Below are 21,373 nucleotides of genomic sequence, written 5' to 3'. Positions count from 1 at the left end.
CGTAGTAAATATGCAAACATTAGATAGTTGCTCACCACTAGGATCGCTAATATCTCCTCATTACAGGCAATGCAAAACAGTACCGTCACAGTCTATTGTTTCTAGCACCCTCAAAACACATTTAGACTGTATATAGTAGACTGTGCTGCCACCACCTCTGCAAGCTGATGGCACCGGTGCGACACCGGTGGAGCATCAGTGTCGCCATCGGTGAAATTCGGAACACCGTGATGCCATCTGATTGCTCAGCGCTGAGATTCGGAATACGCTCATAGTTATTTAAATTTCTTTATCTCCAAATTTGTATATTGGGATTACTATGACACATTTCAAAACATCTGGGAATATACCTTGCACAAGTAAGTTAAAAATACGAACTATGGGTTTTGGTATAGGATTTGATAATTTTGAAAGTATTGTTCTTAATTCCATCTATACTAGGGACAACATTATTTTTTTAAGGTTTTAACTAAAATAATAATTTCATCTCCAATTACAAGGAAAAGAAACGTGGAGGAAGCGAAATGTTCATATTGTAACTTTGTCCTGTCTCTGAAAAATAATTATTAATTTCGTTTGCAATCTTTCTTCTGCAATTTAAGATTTTACCCTTATCGTTTTTTAACTCCTTGATCGGCTGTTTGTTTTGTACATTTACATCTGTAGCTTCATTTATAACTTGCCAGAATTTTTAAGGTCATTTTTGTATCTATCAAGTTTGAATTCATAGTATTTAATTTTTCGTTTTTCGAATGATGAGTCAACATATTTCTATATGCTCTGTAGTATTTTTTAGTTGTACATTACTTGGGTTCTTTTTAACTTTTAAAGCAAGTTTGTTTCTTGTACGAATAGAATTAATAGATCGAATGCCGGCCGTGATCCAAGGTTTCATTTTCTTGGATTTACTAGAAATCTTCCGATTGTTCTAGGTGGCCGTGAATAAACTGAAAATTTTGTTTGGTGATTGTGGACCTATTAAGCTGAAAATTGCGGCAAGTACAATTAGCTTTATTAAAGATTATCGCAAATACGAGTGCCTATGGAGTGTTCAACTAAAATAATTTTGAGAATCTAGTACAGCTAAGTACTAACAAGGAGAGGACATGTTCTGTATATCACCGAATGAAATAAGATTATGTGAGATGAAAGTAAAAGACGCACTGTTTGAAGTCATACCTGATATGGGTGGCCAATGACCCCTCGTTTTGAAAATATTTGCTATAGATTGTGATATATTTCCGTTAGGTGCCTAATAGGGAAGCATTAGATGGTGTAACAGCGTAGCCCATATGGTTGGATGCTGAGTTGTCATCCAGGCAACCTGAGTTCGAATCTTAACTGGTCCTATATATTTTTTCTTTTAATAGTGATTAATATTGTGATCACAGTTACCTATTTACATACCTATATCATATTTCTCAATGTATTGAATGCTTCATCATGTTTTAACCAATTACTAATTAACTAACATTGTATTGTAAAGGATAAACAATGAAATACTGCTCACGTAGGAAGGTAAGATGTGTCACTGGTGTCTGTCTTCGGCACCGGGACTCGAACCCGGGTTTTCAGCTCTATGGTGCTGACGCTTTATCCACTAAACCGCACCGGATTCTAGTTCCGATTCCGGATTGAATCTTTCTCAGTTTGTTCTACCTCTCTGTTTTCCCTTTGGTGGCCTGCCCTCTTGTACTGTGCCACAGAATATGTGACAGTGACACAGTGTCCAACACACTAAGTAACGGGATTCGACGGAATAAGCGTCGTTTTGAATCACGAAGTCGCTTGTAATGAGTACACCTCTGTACATAGTGTTGGACATTGTGCCACTGTCACATATTCTGTGACACAGTACACGAGGGCAGGCCACCAAAGGGAAAACAGAGAGTTAAAACTTAAACTGAGAAAGATTCGATCCGGAATCGGAACTAGAATCTGGTGTGTGGTATGGCTTAGTGGATAAAGCGTAAGCACATAGAGCTGAAAACTCGGGTTCGAGTCCCGGTGCCGGAGATAATTTTTTCTCCGTTCTACCCATTCTTCACCATATGGTAAAGCAGAATTCCTGCACTGAAATATCATATGTACTTCGGTAGACCACAGTAATCTGAAAAATTATGCTTTTGTTCAGAAACCGCAGTTAAAGGAAACAACAAAATAACTACAAGGTGGGTCAATGGTCGCTTTCCCCAATATTCGTTTTTAGGTTTCATACTTGTACACATACACAGATGTCATAACTTGTACAAACGGATAGCTGGTGTAATAAATGGTAGGTTGGCAATCATTTTCATGGTCAACTGTTTTTCCGATGTCACGTCTTGAAAACAGCCCTTGGTTTGCCGATATGCAGTTAATATGACAATAGGATGGAGCAGGATTTCATTTGGTATAAGAGTGAGGGACTTCTTGAACCGAACCAAAAATTCCATGAATGGATTGGCTGTGTGGTACAACCGTAGAGTTAGTATAATACTTACGCTATGGCTACAACAGAATGGCCACGCAGATCATGCGACTTAACGTCATGTGATTGCGTAGTATCCTGAAAAATGATGTTTTTCCATAGAAACCGCAAAATCTGAATCAGTTGGGACATGATCGTACAGACATTCGTGAAAATCGTAGTTATACTCTGCCATCTGTAAATCAGTGTCTAAACGTTGTGAATTGTGTAACGAGAAACAGAGCCTCCATTTTGAACAAAATCTGTAAAGGAATGTGTAATCAAATGTAAATCGAATGTAATTAATTGTAAGGAACTGTTTGGGGAATGCGACTTTTGATCCACTCTATATTAAAAATTCTAGTTGTAAAAAAACTAATTATTTTTATTTAAAATATTTCTAAATAATCTAGTTTTAAAGCACTGAGGACTAAGACTAATCCTAATGTCCAACGGCAGCGAATTCCAGGAGCGGGCCATGTCTATTGAGAAAGAACTTGATTATAGAGATGTCTGATATTGTGGCATTGATAGCAACGGAGTTTGCTGTGATCGAGTATTACAATTATGATGTGAAGCTAAAAGCATAAACCGAGAGGCAAGGTAGTTAGTGTGGAATTATGTATAATTCGATCTAGGAGGCAAAGAGAATGTACTAAACGTCAATCTTGCAAGTGGAGCCAGGAGAGTCGTAGAAAATGTTTCGTGATGTGAACATGTCGACAGATATTTAAAATCAAGCGGATGCAGACATTATGTACACGTTGAAGTTTTTTAGAAAGTTCAGCACTTAGGTCGCTATATAAAACGCCACAGTAGTGAAAGTGAGGTATCACAGGGATCTGTACTAGGATTTTTTCGAATTTATAGGAAGGAATTTTTCAAAAGTTTCAAGGAATGCATGATACAGAAAACTTTTCTACAGATACATCTGACTTCGTATTGCAGTTCATAGTATTAGAGTCGAAAATAGATGCCGAGGTTTTTACAATAGCACTGAAGGGAATTATTATGTTGTTGAGAGAAACAGACTAAAGGATGTTCGTATTAATAGAAGATAGCAGCCTTTACTGCCTTAAGAAAATGGCTTGGCTTTTATCTGAATTCAGATTTAACCCAGACTTTCTTGCCCAATTAAAAATTGACAAAATATCGTCATTGAGGCTCGATAAGTTTTCACTAAAAGTATCAAGAAGAAAGTGTACGTACATTTGAATATCCTCCACATACAGATGATTAGAGACCGTAATATGTTACAAAGAATAAGGACATGAGGTTAGTTGTTCATAGACTACATTCACGTGACGTCATGTTTGGGCGTGACACATACTATCAGGGAAAACTTTCATCTTGTGCTTCTGTTGACGTTCTATTAATGGTTCCGAACTCGACCCGCAGACTGTTCATAATGCATTCTAGTGATAAGGATTGATACTACTATGACCTTTTCTGCAATTTCAGTGAGTTATTCATTTCTTTGATTTATTTTTACTGGCAGAGTTTCAGCAATAAGGCTTTTTCTTCTACTCAACTAGTATAAAAATACATAACAAATGTAAATAATAGCAATACAGAAAACAATGGAATAATAATAATAATAATAATAATAATAATAATAATAGTCTAATAATAATAAAACCAAAATGTAGACATGTTCAGTTACATGTAAATCTAAGAGTTGTTACAATTCAGTGTTTTTGTCAATGGCCTACTCAAATGATTTAAATGATGTTTATTTTACAGGTCCGCCTCGGCTGCCTATATGGGGGTCCTACTTCCTGGTGTTGTTGAACAACTTCAAATTTACTCACAAGGGTTACCACAATTTGGCTGAGAAGTACCGCACTAAGATACTGGGTCTGCACTTAGGCCCCTTTCCAACGGTTGTGGTGAACAGCTATGAACTGATACGGGAGGTGCTGTTGCGACCGGAGTTCCAGGGCAGGGTCAAACTGCCCATCATTAACGAAAGGACATACGACAAGAACCTGGGTGAGAGTTACTTCGAGGGCATACTAACGGCAACGAGGTCATTTCATAAAAATTACTCTTACAATGTAGTAAGAAAGATAGTGTAGTCGAACATTGCTGCATATAACAGTACGTGTAAGGATTACTAAATAAGAAATTAATAGGTCTAATATGGATTGTAGAAGAAATGATGTAACTCAGTGTAGGTCATTCGTTATCCAGTGGAACCAATACAGTTGCGTGCGCCACACCGTAGCATATACTGGGTGTTCAGTTCAAAATGTCATGGCTCGCTGTATGCAGTCATGTGGCTAGCCGATGAGCCTAGAGAATTCAATCTTCCTACACTTCCGCAGAGGTGTATGAGGCAGAGAAGTTGCCTAGCAAGTACGGCGTTCATTCTGAAAAGTACGTACCGATACCTACGGTAACGCCGGTAGTGGCAGAAATGTGAACTATTTGGAAATACGTACTGTCGGGATATGGGGAGAGGGTTAAGACGATTACTTACATATTTGTAGACATTAACTTCGACGGTCAACATGGACACGGAGCATTTGATTTGTGTTGTGGAATGTTACCGTACACAACCGATGATAACAAATACCCTGCGTACGACTTGCCGGCGCAAAACACAGTTCGAAAGAGGTTATGGTAGCACACAGACCGTACAGATCGCCATCTCTTGCTACGACGTTCAAGTTATATCGTACACGTTCTCAAGTTCAGATTGAAGAACGCCTTAAATAATAGGCAACTTTTCTGATATATAAGCTGAAACTCTCTTCAAATCGGTGACCCAACAACAGTGACGTCATGACACACTTTGAAATGAACACCCAGTAGTACAGTACGATTATTTAGTCCTGACAGTCTCAGACAGTGTGCGCCTGGGTCAGGCGAGTCCATTAAGTTACGCCAAGGGGTGTTCAGGTTAGTCTATCATCTGCAGTCAGAGCGATCGGATGTCACGCATGCGGTATAGCGTTGTGTTTCCAGTACAGTTAAGCTGTACTGCAGTCCTTTACCGACCGCTCGACCTAATCTCTACTCCGGAACTCTCCCCACTACTCCTATTACTTCCCCTCTTTCGCGTCGCTGAGCTGTCAGGACTAAATAATCGGTCTGAACCTTATGGTAGGGGTAAATGAGCTCGCTTCCTACAAGTAGGAGCGTGGCGAGGGAGGGAAGCTTCTCAGTTCACATTTCTCCTCCTGACGCGCAGGTAATTTTTTACGAGATACCGAATAGGCTATAAAACCATAAGGAATGTGTTGGATTTGTTCAATCAGAAAAAAATTTCGGGTATGATAATGACTATCCGAAAGAACACTAGAAATATTTAATACAATATTATTTCTTTTTAGTTAGCGAGAAAGTTTGTTTTAATTTTTAGATACTTTGCATATTTGAAGTTTATACGCCTACTTCTCGAGTTTTGGCTTCCTTCTCATCTACGACTCTCAGCACACTAAGATGTTCGCGCATATAGATATCTCCGGTCCAGTTCCAATGACTGTTGTTATTCACGAGAAGAAGAGCGCGGGATGAAGCGGCAGGGGCAAGTAATTCGTGATATGAATGCCAACATTGTGACACAATAGCGATATTATTCATTAACAAATATGAAGACTTCATTAGTTGTTGGTAATTCTTCTTGTGCTTACGAAATGCAGAGTTATGCTATTAGTTAAAATTAATACTAGATTAAGAATATTATTAACTTAATACTGTAGTTATTTATTAAAATAATTGTTATTCTTTAATCTCAATATGCATATTGGAACTAATGTTTTCGGCAAGAGTAATAACCTGGCTACTGGGATGCTTATGTGCGTGATGTTTATCATAATCAGCAGCCACAGTCGTGAAGCTCGCATTCCGTCCGCTCAAGTTCTCGTGAGTAACCAACAACAGTGAAAACTGCCAAGTTCATCACTAGATTCATACGGTGAAAGTCTTCAGACAAATCGACCCTGTTGCTGTAAAACCTATCTTCTAATAATGCTGTGCGTCTTTCCTCCTCCACTATAATATTAACATAGCAGGTGACTTCCATTCTTCTGCCTTTCTTCTTCCAAAATTTTCTAAGTTCCTTCAATGGAACAGCGATTCACGGAGTGAAATAGAATAATAGATGACTAACAGATTTGTTATCCAATACTTCTTGTAACGAGCGAGTTCCCATAGGTACACTTAGCGGCAAAAAGAATGGGCCGACTCTTGGTCGATAGAAATGCTAAGTTCTATCGCGCGGTTCACTCGTGTAAACGTAACCCACTGCAAGGCATTGCTGTGGTGTCTCTTCATTGAAAGTAGTCAGTCTATAATGTAGTAAACCTTTCGAGCAGTGTGTGGCCCAGTGGTAAGAAGTCTGACATCCATACCAGAGGTTGTGAGTTCGCCTCCCGGTACGGTAAAATTATCATTTTCTTTTTTAACTTTTACTTAATTTATTAGTTTGAATGTGAAATGGCATTTGTTAACAAACTTCGTTATGCCTGCCTTGTAAAAATATTATTGCCCATCACCTGTGGGCTATTAATAGGCGAGACCTGGCATGTATAAACAAAAATAATTGTTTCACATCCTAAAAAACCGGGTGCATATCAAACACAAATAAATAATTAAATTAACAATAACACACAATTTTTTAATACGAGTATATTAACAAAACAAGGCCTGTGGTGGGGACTTGTATCTCACAAACTACCTGCGTCAACAACTGCCCTAACTCTGCGCGGCATGGAGTCCACAAGACTATGGAACAGGTCTAAATTCTTGGCCATCTCCTCCCACGCATCTAGAACTCTGTCCCACAATTCCTCAGATGTCCGAACGGGGGTAGTTGTTCTACCCAATTAGAGCGTAGGATCCTTTTGACTGCAACCCACAAATTTTGAATCGCATTCATATCTGGTGAATTTGGAGGCCAGTCGACTGGGTCGACATCACGCCTCCTCGTAAACCATCTTTGAATTCGGTTGACTGTGTGTATCGGATGATTATCCTGCTGGAAGAAAAGTGTTCCTTCTGGATATCGTTTTCGGTCGGAAGGGATCATTACATTTGCCAAAATATGTTCATAGACTTCTGCCGTAAACCGCCTGTGGATGCGTTGCAGAAGTCCTGCCCCATGGTATGACATCCACCCCCAACACGCGACCCTCACGCAACCCGACTTGTTAATAATTCGTCTTACGAAGCGTTCATCGTATCGGTGGCTATTCATACAATAAACTAGGGCAGTCTATCGTTGCTATTGGAGGCAATTACCTCATCGGAGAAAATGACATTTCTCCAATCGAAGTCCTGTCGGAGAGTAGCATACACAGAATAACCTATGCGAACCAGGGCAATGAGTTATTATTTCTGTGCCGGTTGGAGATAAACTTCTATGGAAGAATGCTCAAAAAAATGAAATGAAGAAAAATACTTCTGAAATAATAAATAGGATTATACCTCATCGTAATCCCTTTGTTACTATCTTGGTATGTAATCCTTGAGAAGTACCTTCTCGTACAATATCTCGTAATCATTGAATTATTGTTAATAATATAATAGTTATACCCATTATTAATAATTCTTGATTATACTAGTGAAATCATTTAATTATACCTGTTATTGTTACTATTGCGTAATGACGAGACAGAACGTTGTATTAACAGATAGCAGTATTGCTTGAAAGAGAGAGGAAGGTTTATTATTTGAGTTTGGGCATATTCTAAGAGATATCGCCACATAATTATTGCTTTGCGAGACACATATGATATCAAATTTGCAATTGAAAAAAGAAGATTGGGGGAGATTCGAACCTTGAGCTACTACTATAAACTTGTTCAATAGACCAATGCCGTAACGACTTACGCTATTGTGATTCTTAATATCAGTTGCGAATAATACGTGGTTTTCCTGTTCATATTCGCTCCGGTTGATTTTGTATTTATCAATTTTATTATTATTTCACTCTTCAAGGGCCCTGATGTATCTAGAATCAACCCGCCATTCGATTTTATTACATATTTTAGACTCTTAAACAAAATACAGCAAATTTAAATGGTTTAATTATGTGTTATCTAGTGAACTATGGCTTTTACGAGGCGAGCATGCGCAATGTTATGTCTCTGGAACTTAGAAATTGTCGGCCGGCCCATTCTTTTTGCCGCTAAGTGTACCTTCCAGTTTGTTTTTCCCCTTCACCCCTATTGATTTAATTTGAGGTATTTTAGTTAAATAGTTCTACCTTAAATGCTATCAAAGACTGTAAATTAAGTCGTAAATCGAGTAATTATTTTGAAAAGAAACACAGGCCTACGTACTATTGACTTTTCTTGTTTCATTCAAAATATTACGCCCAGAACATTTTCAGAATAATAGTTTCTTTATTTTAATATGTATTTCATACTTCTGCCTTGCAATTATTTACAGAAACATTCCTAGTGGAAACGAGTTTTCCATTTTGTCATAAATTCCAAAATAAATACAGAGACCATTCAGCCGCCATTAAAGTTGAGTAGTATCGGAAATAAAGTTACGGGATGACTTAGTCATATCCAGAACAAAAAGGTTTATCCCAACTCTTCGCTTCGTCGCAGATATAAGAACTATTTCAGAACAATATGGTAATTTATTATTACATATAAATTAACTGCAGTAAAGCTCAGCTACATAAAACAGCCAGATTAAATGATCTAATGATTTTGTCTCTGATTTTCGTCGTTCCATTGAAGGAACATTGGAGAAGTTTGAAGAGGAAAAGTTTAAAATTGACGTAATCTAATAGCTATTACATGAGAGTGGAGAGAAGCAAGACGAACAGCAACAGGTTAGGATCGTCAAAGATGTTAAAGTCTGCACATCGAGCATGGAGCATCCGTGGCGAGAGAGAATGTCAGTAAAAACCGGATGATCACAGAAAATCTAGCAGACAGATGGTCCACTACAAATCTGTGACCTGCCGAGAATCGAAACACGGTCCATTTGCTGAAAATCTATGGATTAAGTACTGAACTGTGTGGTCGAAATAGAGTTAACAACAATAAAACTTCAAATAAGGTGGTCAAAAGAAAATTTTAATTAAACAGAGTTACTTGTTAACTTTCAGAAATAGCTACAATTAGCTTACTAATTCGGTTAACTTTCAGAAATAGCTACAATTAGCTTACTAATTCGGTGTTCATTGCATACATTACCTTAACAATCACTCGAGTCACAGGTGGTGTACGTCTACACCTTAAAAGACCATGTCTCTTGTTTTCTTTTTACTTGGTTATTAACGACGCTTCATCAACTACATAGTTATTGGCATCGATGGAATTGGTGATAGTTTTTGATAGCGAGATAGTATTTGGCGAGATGAGGCCGAGGATTCGTCATAGATTACCTGACATTTGCCTTACGGCTCGGGAAAATCTTGGGAGGGGGGAACCCAACCAGGTAACCAGCCCAAGCGGGTATCAAACCCACGCGCAACTCCGAATCGGCAGGCAAGCACCTCAGTCGACTGAGAAGCAAACATCCTGATGGGGGCAGGTAAAAAAAGTTAAATTATTTTCTTCCACGATGTTAATATTTTCAAAAGAAGTGCATGTATAAATTTTGGCAACTTAACTGCAATTACGAGGCCGTCCGGAAAGTGATTTTTCTTGGGGCCGTTTACGGAAAAAAGCATAATTGCATGTAAAGATTTATTGAAACAGATACAGGAATTGTTGCGCGATTTGTAAACATATTCCCCACTGGAATTGAGACATTTGTCTTACCATGGGATCAATTTTTGTATCCTCATACTGTAGAAGCCAGCCGCCTGGGATCGGAACCAGCGTTTTATAGCCGTCTGCACCTATAGCTCAACAATTGCTGTGTCTGTTTCAATAAATTTTTCCAATGAAGTTGTGTTTTCTTTCTGCGGTCGAGTGGCCAAAATTTGTATAAGCATTTCTTTTGACATTATTAACATGGTGAAAGAAATTTTTTTTTTATCTGCCCCCATCAGAATGTTTGCCTGTGAGCTACGCTGGTGGCTACCATGTCTCAAGTAAGCACACGGGCAAATGTTGCTTTGTTTATAATATCGGCAAACACAATTTGATAAGCAGCACACAGCATGATACCCTGCGTTAATAAGTCATCCCAATATAATAATTAATTGTATTTTGTATACAGTGTCTCCCAAACGTCTCAATACATAAGGAATATCAGTTCAAAATAGAAATGTCACATTATAAGCCCTGGTTTTCTCCTGGGAGACTTACGATTTAAGATGACCCCAAAGGGGAACAGGTTGGCCACATTTGTGCACACTATGTGACATCTTTATTTTTAACTTGCATTTCTTATGTATGGATACTATTGGGATATTATATCGGGCGTTTAAGAATTCAACCGAAGAAATTTATCTGGTTATAGAGGGGTTTTAGACAAGCAATTTGAGTTAGGAAATTCAGGGTCTCCGCCAAAAATATCAGAGTTGTCAGTTGTCAAATTTGTTTACATTTGATACTTTTAATCCAGTACTAAAATGAAATAGGGGTGTAGAATAGTATGGGGTGGCTTCGGACTTTATTAGACATTGGATGAAGCCAAACTGTTAAGAACTAATCAACCGCGTTTTCAAAATGTAGCTTTTCAGAATCTGTAAAATTGCTGACAAGCAAATAATTAGGCAGTATGCCATTGGACTGCTTTTTTTTCACCTTAATTCATTTTCGTTATTGTTCTTATTTTAGAAGAGATGTCTATGGACAAAGTAACTAGCTCTGGCTTTTTAAGTTACAACATACGTTTAAAATTAAATGCCCAATTTAAAAATAAAAAAAAAAACAAGAAGTACCTGTTGAAATTTGAACGTTCGACCTCATCCTCTGAGAGAAACCGTCTACAGCAGGGATGAGACGATATTAGCTCCCAGTCATGGTAGAAGAGCTCGACCTTGATCACGAGCGCATAGCGCATCCCCTACGTAGCGTCGTAACGTAGACATCAGGGATGTACATGCATATACAGCACATCGAATAAAGGCAACAATTATTACAATAACTTGCGTTACTAAATTTCTGGCTATGTAATAGAGCTAATTACTAAGTTATTTAATATATATATATATATATGTACATATATAAACAAATCGCAAAAGGAAGGGTTTTTTAGGAACAAAAAGAGAAATAGGAAAAGTTAATTTTATATAAACCATTTTATTGTTAAAAGCAATTATTTATTATGTAAATACTTCAATTCATTGGTTAGGAGAAACTAATAGGGTCTACCTGCTCGACGTGTGTGATCTCTTAGTACTTTAGAGTATTTGTTAAAAAAAATAATGGCAATATTGATTGAAATAGAGTATATTTATTGTGTGATTGTGAAAATGTAATCCTTACTCTCCAGTTGTGATTATGTATGAGTTTTCTTAGAGCGATTTGTGAGATGCACAAATTGATTAAATTAAGATATTGAGAGCCATCGTAATTTTTGGGGTCAATCATTTAAGAGGATATATATGACTTTTAAAACTTTTAGTCCACACCTGTGGAGTAACGGTCAGCGCGTCTGGACGCGAAACCAGGTGGCCCGGGTTCGAATTCCGGTTGGGGCAAGTTACCTGGTTGAGGTTTTTTTCCGGTGTTTTCCCTCAACCCAATACGAGCAAATGCTGGGTAACTTTCGGTGCTGGATCTTGAATTCATTTCACCGGCATTATCACCTTTATTTCATTCAGATGCTAAATAACCTAGATGTTGATACAGCGTCGTAAAATAACCCAATAAAATAAAATAAAAAAAATTAAAACTTCCACAATTTCGGCCAAAATTTGTGAAACTTAAACTATATAAACAGATCTAGAATAATATCATCTGTAGCCTACAAACTTTAGTGCAATTAGGTCTAATAGTTTTGAAATTATATCTTTAAGTATATTTTATATTGACGTTACTAAAAAGCTCTTTGCATCAAAGTTTTCAAATTGTTTAGTTCATATTTGCTCAAAATCCTGAAAATAGTTATTGGAATAAAAGTGAATTAGCATTTTGAGCTTAATAATAGTATAAGTTAAAGTGCAATCAAAGATAAAATATTATTTCTAAATTAAAGAAACACGTACTCTAATAAAAGTAAATATCCAGAAACAAGCAACAAATAAAACATCAACAATACATTTAAAATAAAGAAATAAAAGGAATCTAGATACAATCTACTGACGCAAATGTAAATTAATTTACCTTCGATATCAATTCCGAAATGAATTTATTTCTCTCTTCTACTGAATAATGCCTATAATATTTTTTTTTCATGTTGCGTCTCATAATGCCGTTTTATGTTGCTTTTTTTGCAAATGATATTTTTTTACACAGCAAACACTGGACTTCATCACCATGTTCGAAGCATAAATATTGTATCTTCCACTCTTCCTTGAAAGCTTTAAGCCCTCCCGTTCTGTCATGATGCGCTGTGTTCTAATATCTGTACATCCTTTAGCAATGTTTACAGGTAAAAGAGCTCCGCGCGCGCGCAGCGGGCATAAAAGAGCTCTCGCTCGCAATTATTAATCACCATCGCAAGACTGGTCTACAGTGCTTACCGGCTGCGCCACAGAGACCTAACAATATTGTACCCGATAAATTTTCAAATGTACCACTGTGCCACGTGCATCTTCGATCAGTGGCTAGCCCAAAAATTATTTCATGGTATTACGTGCAAGTTTGAAACCGCAACCCCTAGTTTCTCAAAATACTTGCATATCAACCCTCCACAATCCCTTAGATTTCGTCGGTTGAATTCTGAAACACCCGGTGTATTACAGTATTTGGTGCGTCATATTTTCACAATCAGACAAGATGAACAAACTTAATCTTCTCTCAAATCCGTTTCCTCTGGTTACACGCACGCACACACACACACACACACACACGTCTTTATCTCATATTATTTTTGTTTAGTCAACTGTCCGAAGACTAGTCTAAATCTCAGAAGTGATACCAAGAAGCTACCACTTATGAGGCAACTAGACCAGGAGTACTGGGGTAGGGTGGCTAGTTCCTTTTCTCTCCTTTTGTCTCGTATATAAAATACAATTTGAGTTTATTTATTTAATCTGATAGGATTAAGGCCATAAGAATTTCAGTTTATTTAATCTGACAGGATTAGGGCCATAAGATCTTCACTTCCATCCTACCAGATAGCACACACACACACACACACAAATACAAAAATACAAACACTGACAAAAATAGTGAGATATTTTGGTGGATTTTCGATTAATATGTAACCAAACTCAGTTCGTGGACTGTGGGTCAGTTGGTGGCGTTCGTGCCTATAAACCCAGCGTTCTCGGATTCATTTCCTGACTGGAAATACATGTGAACCTCCGGTCTCCTTAAAAGCCATTTTTATGTAAGTATGAGATAAAGAGCGTTCAGCCCGGCAATTCATATGGAATCATTTAACGTCTATTTGAATCATCGGAGGACACTCTAAAAAGAACGAAACATCATTTTTCAGGGATCATCTTCACAGATGGATTATTTTGGGAACAGCAGAGACGTTTCTCTTTGAGACATATGCGAGACTACGGATTTGGAAGAAGGTTCCCTCAACTTGAAGCCATTGGACAAGAAGAGATACAGGACATGTTGGACCTGCTCAATGGACAGCGAGAGGATAAGGTATATTACTATTAAATCAATACTCAATTGATCTCTAACGTTGTTGGACGTTGCATATACAACACAATGCAAGCCTGAGAAATAATTATTTTATTAAGTTTCCAGAAAATTTTAATATAAGGAACAAGTTTATTTAAATTTATGTTCCGGAAATGTAGTTCTACAGTAGGCTATTCAGATGATACGTTCTATTCATTGATGTAATATTTTATATGCTTATGCCACGGTAAATGTTATATTTTTGTAATGCACACCAAAGAATATTGAATTAAATGTGTGGATAGTGATGTATTACCTTAGCATTAGTTCTACTTATTTCTTTTAATAATAATAATTTCCACTTGGCTGAATTTAAATACTACACATCAACAAAAATAAGTATATTCATATGAATTATCTTACTGTCAGTTATTATTTGTTCTGTCTTGAGATTAAACCAAATTTCTGTTTGAAAAATTTTTACTTACTCCTCAATTACAAATTGTACTTTCAATCATTTTGGATTTATAGTTAAATCTATAAATAAAGAATACCCTGGATTAAAATTTGATATTGTACGGACCCAAAAACAAAATTTGGGCCACTTGAATTTTTCAAGTTCAAGTTATAACATACTGCGCATTCTCAGGTGTCCCAAATTTTGTTTCTGGGTCTGTACATAACAAACATTTCACATTTCCGCCAAAATTCCACTTTTTTTTTTTCAAGAAAAATTTCTTCCTAACAAAATTCAATGTATTTCAGGAAACGTAGTAATATTTGAGCGTCACAATGGTCGTGTTCATAAAATATTATCGAGCAGTTTTTTTATCATTCCCTAAGTTCCTACTCGTATTTCATATTCACAAATTTTCCTCTGTTCTAGGATATATTTGCTCGTATACTTTTTGTAATATATCATGAAGAAGACTATTTAACTCATACAGTCTTTCATAGTGAAGTTTAAGAATCCGGTGAATTTAATTTAATCATAGTTATATAGAACGATGCAAAATTGTTGTTTAGTCAACTGTACGAAGACAGGTCTGAACCTCGCAAGTGATGCCAAAGAAAAACACCCTTATGAGGCAACTAAGCCAGTAGATAAATGGTGTAAGGTGGCTAGTTCTTTTCCCCCCGCCATTGTACACATCGCGATTAGCTACATATTACACTAATCAGACTTCAGACACAGTCTAGTAGGATATATAATCACAAAGCTCAATACGTAGTAAATATGCATCCACATATAGTTGCTAAGCACTAGGATCGCTAATATCGCCTCATCACAGACAATGCGAAGTAGTACCTGCACAGTCTATTATTTCTAGTACCCACATCAACTCAAGCTTCGTGACTGTATACACTAGACTGTGCTTCAGATGTTTACGAACAATTGTTTTTCTCTGAGACATATGATGCAAAATTATTGCATAAAAATTATTACATCTAACCAGCAGTTATTAGGCTATCTTTTGGGTGGAATTGGTAGTAGGTAACCAATGAACAGGTTATAATCATAACTAGCAGTTCCAGTTGAAAAATAACGAACAATTCTTAAAATAATACAGAATTTTCTAATTCCAAAAAATGCAACAGACAGCTGAATATGTATGAACACAGGTTGTGAAAAATATGTCTAATTTTACTGAAAGTCAGGCCTTATAATTCGTTTATAGACATTGCAAAAGTCACCTGAATTGAGAACTGGCGCTGTTTTATTGTGAAAGGCATTTTAGGATCTGGTGGTTGCAGCTCTATACTAAGTAATAGGACATTTTCCCCTTTGAATTCTCCATTTAACATCTCCACGTATAAATGAGTTGTTCATTCGGCGAATGATGAATGGTGCACCATTTTACTAATCCTTTTTGGTGTTTGTATTGCTAAGAATTTTCACTTTGAATATTGTGTACACTGAAGTACTGGAAGTTTGAGATATATAATTTGTGGAATGTAAGGACTTGAGACAATAACATGGTGGTAGTGTAAGGAATCGCACTTATATTCTGGACTTGTTCAATATTATGCTAGTGTTATTTTTCTCATGTAGAAGGACAATTTAGGAATGCGAGTGATGATGATGATGATGATGGCTTTATTTATCCTGGCAGAATTAAGGCCGTAGGCCTATGGCCTTCTCTTATACTCAACGAGGACTATAATGACTGTGCATGGACGATGTAATCAATATTTTTATTGTCCCTATTTTCAATTTCTGCTTGTGTAATGTCAGTCCTGCCGGATTAAGGCTGGTTCACAATGAACCAGAAACGAGAACAAGACGAGAACCGGAAGCTAAGAAGGTGAACGTGAAGATTTTTGATTCACAATAATCAAAGGACGGAAACTGCTATGCGCATCGATAAATATGTCAATAACGATATATAAAGTCGATATTACAAATTTTGATGTTACTTGTGTAGTCTATACTTGATCAATAGCATTTCTCTCACAAGTACAGGCCAGCCAACTTCGAAATTTAAGAGACGGAATATTTAAGAACTCAATTCACATTATAGTCTGATCTCACATACACGTATTGAAAGTGATTCTACTGAATTTCTGTCTTAGTTACAAGCAATGAATGGACAAGAAATTGTTACGGCCTCCTTGCTACAAAATATACGACGAAAAAATAGCTTTTTGATGACAAAAGAATGAATCTAGTAGGCTGAAATAGGAAACTAGGAAGACGAAGCTGAAACTTGGCCATCTCTAACGTTCCCGTTCCCGGGCTCCGGCAAGCTTCTCGTTAATTTTGAGTGCTCACATTTAAATACATTTAACAATTTTTTCGTTCTCGTTTCCGGTTTATTATGAACCAACCTTTAAAGCTAGTAAGCTGTGGGTAGTTTTTCAGTAGCATCATCAGAAACTTGGACTTCCGCTGTAATTTTTTTTCGGTGGCCTATGTGGCATAATTATTGACTCGATATACTAAGCACATTCCCAGCACCGGAATGTTCTTAGAACTCGTATATGTTTCCGAAAGGTTGAAATTACACTTCAGTAAACAGAAAAGTCCCGAAGGATAAAAACATGAAAATTCGAAAATGCGATTACATTAACACACAAATTTGTTATTTAATTACAAGTAACTCTTCAAACAAATCACTGAAACGAATATTTCAGAAGATTTAACTACTCATAAGCCACCGGCGTAGTTCAGTCGGCCGAGACGTTTGCCTGGTGATCCGGAGTTGCACTCGGGCGTAGGTTCGATTCCCGCTTGGGCTGATAATCTGTTTAGGTTTCTTTCCGAGCTTTTTCCCAATTGTAAGGAGATGTCAGATAATCTGTGGCGAATCTTCTGTATGATCTCGCCAAATACCATCTCGCTATCGTCAATCTCACGGACGCACCCTTCGATTCATTTGCATAGTTTGGTAATTATGTCGATTGAATGTGAAATTAGCTGTAATTTAAACTTAGACAAAATTATTAAAATACTAGCTGTACCCGTGCGCTCCGCTGCACTTATTAGAAATAAATATAAAGTAATTACATAATTAAAATAAAACATTGGGTCCAGGGAACATTAGTTTTTGATAGAAGAATAACTCGTTTAATATGCTACTTAATTTAAATTGTATTTAAATAATTAAAATGGTATCATTTTGGTCCAGAGACCACTCATTTGGTGCAAATATAATTCGTTTAACATTTTTCTAAATTAGTCTTGAATGCTTCCTTTAATAAATCACTCCAAATTAATAGAGTTGATTGTGTACGAAGATCATTTTTATATTAACCTTACTGTGCATCTTTTTTTTTTTTTGTTAAGTTTATTTTATTCACTCCTTAACATCTGTGGTCATATCGCGTGTTTAGAATGTGTGGGTATATCAGCAGGCCGTTTTTACTCTTGTTGAGTTTCTGTTTCTATTGTGTGTTGTAGATGGCTTGTGTTCATGTAACTGATTATAGACTTTGATTAATGTTTTTGGTATTGGTAATTGAGGCGGTGATGAATAATGGCATGTATCTTTCCAATCCGGCATTTGCCTTTATGACTGAGGGAAATCATGAATAACCTCAGTCAGATTGGTAGGAGACGGGTTTTAACCCGGGATCCCCGAATGCGTGTCTCAAATGCTACCGTCTGAGCCAACTTGCTCGGTTGTATATCATTGTTTATGCAAATAAAAAATGAGGTACCCTATATAAATATTATTTTAAGAAACACAGGAAACGAATATGGGTAAATTATGCGAGCAGGAACGCCATTTCATGACACCTTTTAAAATAACTCAGCTCCAGTGATCTCTATGGTAAAATGAGTGTATAAAATTAGAGTATTTTATGTGGACCAAATAAAGTTGCAATAATCAAGTTATACAATATTTCAACAGAATATCAAGTTTTCTGTGCGTACAGATTTCTTTTCATCTTACCTCAGTCCTCATTTGTAGCATTACATCCATCTAGAGAAACTACAAATTTCAACAGTGAAGGTTAATTAGCTTCTGAGATTACTTCATACAAACACACAAAATATTCTCTGTATATTAATATTGATAAACATCAAGGCCGCCTTAAATAGACGGAGTCATTTGTTTTGATTTCATTGTAGCCATCGTCGTCGTTCCTGCAATAACTCCTATGTCACATATCGATTTTCAGATTTTTGTTCTATTAAATAACTTGAATAGTGATACAGCAAATACAATCTACTGTATATAACTTAATTATATTTCTTTCTTTCGAAAATGTAAGAATTCACGATCTCTTATCCACTACTGCCATAGAATGAATAAATTTGTTTTTCTTCCTACTAAAAATTTAATATTTTGCACATAGAAGTTACGGAACAATGACACTATAATCTGAGGCGGCGGTGGAAATGTATTGTATTGTTATTTTAAAACTCTTGTATATCCTTAAATATCAGTCCTATCAAACTTTTAATTGGGATAAAACTTATCGGAAATCATTTGTAATGAAACTTTTGTTATGTAACATTTTTCACAAAACTCAATAATAAGCGAGATATTTCTTTTTATTTAATTCAGGCCCCTTATAACCCCCCGTTTAAATAAAGTATTTTGAATGCTATATAGCCTAAAATCTAAGTTACAACGAACTTAATTTATATTCCAATTTTCATCTAAATCCGTTCAGCCATTATCACGTGAAAAGGTGATACACAGACAGACAGACAGACAGACAGACAGACAGACAGACAGACAGACAGACAGACAGACAGACAGACAGACAGACAGAGACAGAGAGACTGACTTAAATATCAGTCCTATCAAAATTTTGCCTGGGATAAAACTTATCGGAAATCATTTTTAAAGAATCTTTTGTTATGCAACATTTTTCACAAAAATCAGTAATAAGCGAGATATTTCGGTTTATTTAATTCAGGCCCCCTTATAACCCCCCTTTTAAGTAAAGCGTTTTGAATGCCATATAGCCTAAAATCTAAGTTACAACGAACTTAATTTATGTTCCAATTTTCACCGAAATCCATTCAGCCATTATCGCGTGAAAAGGTGACAGACAGACAGACAGACAGACAGACAGACAGACAGACAGACAGACAGACAGACAGACAGACAGACAGACAGACAGACAGACAGACAGACAGACAGACAGAAATGTCAAAAAAGCGATTTTCGGTTTCAGGATGATTAATTATACATGTTAACACCAATTATTTTTGAAAAAGCGAAAATTACCTGAAAAATTTCGCTTACAGATTTATTATTAGTATAGATACTTTGCAGAGAAAAAAAAACAAGGAAGATAACCTTCCACATTAAAGACAGTGATAGTAATAGCCATTTTATTATCTATCCCCGACTGTATGGGGAAAGTCAGGTGACCCATGGCAAATTCACGGACTTTCTCGCCAAATAATACTATGTCAATGACACCAACGCTGATGTACCAGGAAGGTAGAAAAGAAAAGGTGAGAGACTTCTGAGGCAAAATTGATAGGCCTAATGAGTAAAGTCTACAAACCGTAAGTGAATACAAAAAAACTAAATCTTACTACTAAATAAATTTGTTTTATAATAATAAAATTGAATGACCATCAATATCATAGCTGACATCAAAAAGTGGAGAATTTTGGAAAAATACCGATATTCACTAGCAATATTTTAAAGTTACAAAAACTCTTTGTAATAGAAGAGAATTCGTACTCAAATGTCATCGTGGTAATATTCTTTTCTCTTGAGGAGATATTTTCTTGAAGTATTTAATCATTAGACTATAATATGAAGATTGTTTCGAAAGATATTTCATAGCACTATTCATATATGACAATGTTTCATGTTGCAGGAAATTTCCAAGAACGGTCATGTTCGCCTGCCTGATCTTTTCTATAATGTGTTCTTCAACCCAATATGGTTCATAATCACCGGACAGCGTTTTCCTGTCAAGGATCATGCCAAACTTCGGTACTTCACTCGGCAAGCTCTGCGGCACCAGAGGTCCATCGATGTGACCGGAAACGCACTTGTTCTTTCTCCGTGGTTGAAACACATAGCTCCCAATTATTTTGGATACACAGATCTCATGGAATCCACAGGGAACATGCTCAGATACATAAAGGTAAGCATCTTCTATTATAATTTTAAAGTACTTTCATTTGTACGAAGTCTGAATCCTTGTCTTAATATTGCGGATAATTCTTACGTAGACGTAAATATCCGATAGAGATTTTCTGCTCATTAATTATTTGATTAAGCAATTACACAAAATTTGTTGGGGTTAGTGAAATAATTACACTAGACATATAATAGTAATATGCGTTACAAGAGCGGTACCTATGTTGAAGTTTTCATGTTCGAGGAAAAGTTTGAAAAAGCGAAACGTAGTTGAGCTTTTTTAATTTCCGAGAATTGAAAGACAACATACCGCTCGTGTATCGTACATTATTTTGTGCGATGATCGTTTATTACATACCTGAAAGAGGAATTTCTAATTAGTTGCAATGAAATCTCCATCTTGGTTTCTGTTCAATGACGGAAAATTTGCAAAACAAAAATATCTATCTTCAACATTGTTGCTTTAAAATGTTTTGTGTTTACTATACTCCAGCAGGCCGTGATATGCGTCTGTCTTTTTTTTCCCCCAGTCTATAAATGCGAACTTAAACAGTAAGGTTATGTAATGATTTATTTTTCATTTTAATATTTTAACAATATTATTTATATAACATATTGCAGTAATAACATCGGTATCTGGAATCTTGTTGATTTTTTCACGGCTTTCTTAACGTTACTTGCATCACGAATACAGTAACTTTAATGCAGTTGTAGAGTTTACTTAATTTTTGCAAATATTTAAAAACAAT

The 21,373-nt window shown here is 36.3% G+C and overlaps 1 protein-coding gene across 1 annotated transcript in view; it reads left to right on the top strand.

Moving 5' to 3' along the window:
* Window positions 1–21,373, top strand: part of LOC138700031 (probable cytochrome P450 304a1) — an 83,717-nt gene that overhangs the window by 33,480 nt on the left and 28,864 nt on the right. The window contains exons 3-5 of the mRNA XM_069826321.1: window positions 4,193–4,441; window positions 13,919–14,082; window positions 20,356–20,628. Coding sequence (XP_069682422.1) covers window positions 4,193–4,441; window positions 13,919–14,082; window positions 20,356–20,628 — 686 coding nt within the window. The remainder of the gene's footprint in view (window positions 1–4,192; window positions 4,442–13,918; window positions 14,083–20,355; window positions 20,629–21,373) is intronic.

Source organism: Periplaneta americana, chromosome 5, assembly GCF_040183065.1.
Source record: "Periplaneta americana isolate PAMFEO1 chromosome 5, P.americana_PAMFEO1_priV1, whole genome shotgun sequence".
NCBI classification, from domain to species: Eukaryota; Metazoa; Arthropoda; class Insecta; order Blattodea; family Blattidae; genus Periplaneta; species Periplaneta americana.
This window is presented reverse-complemented; position numbering and strand designations above follow the sequence as displayed.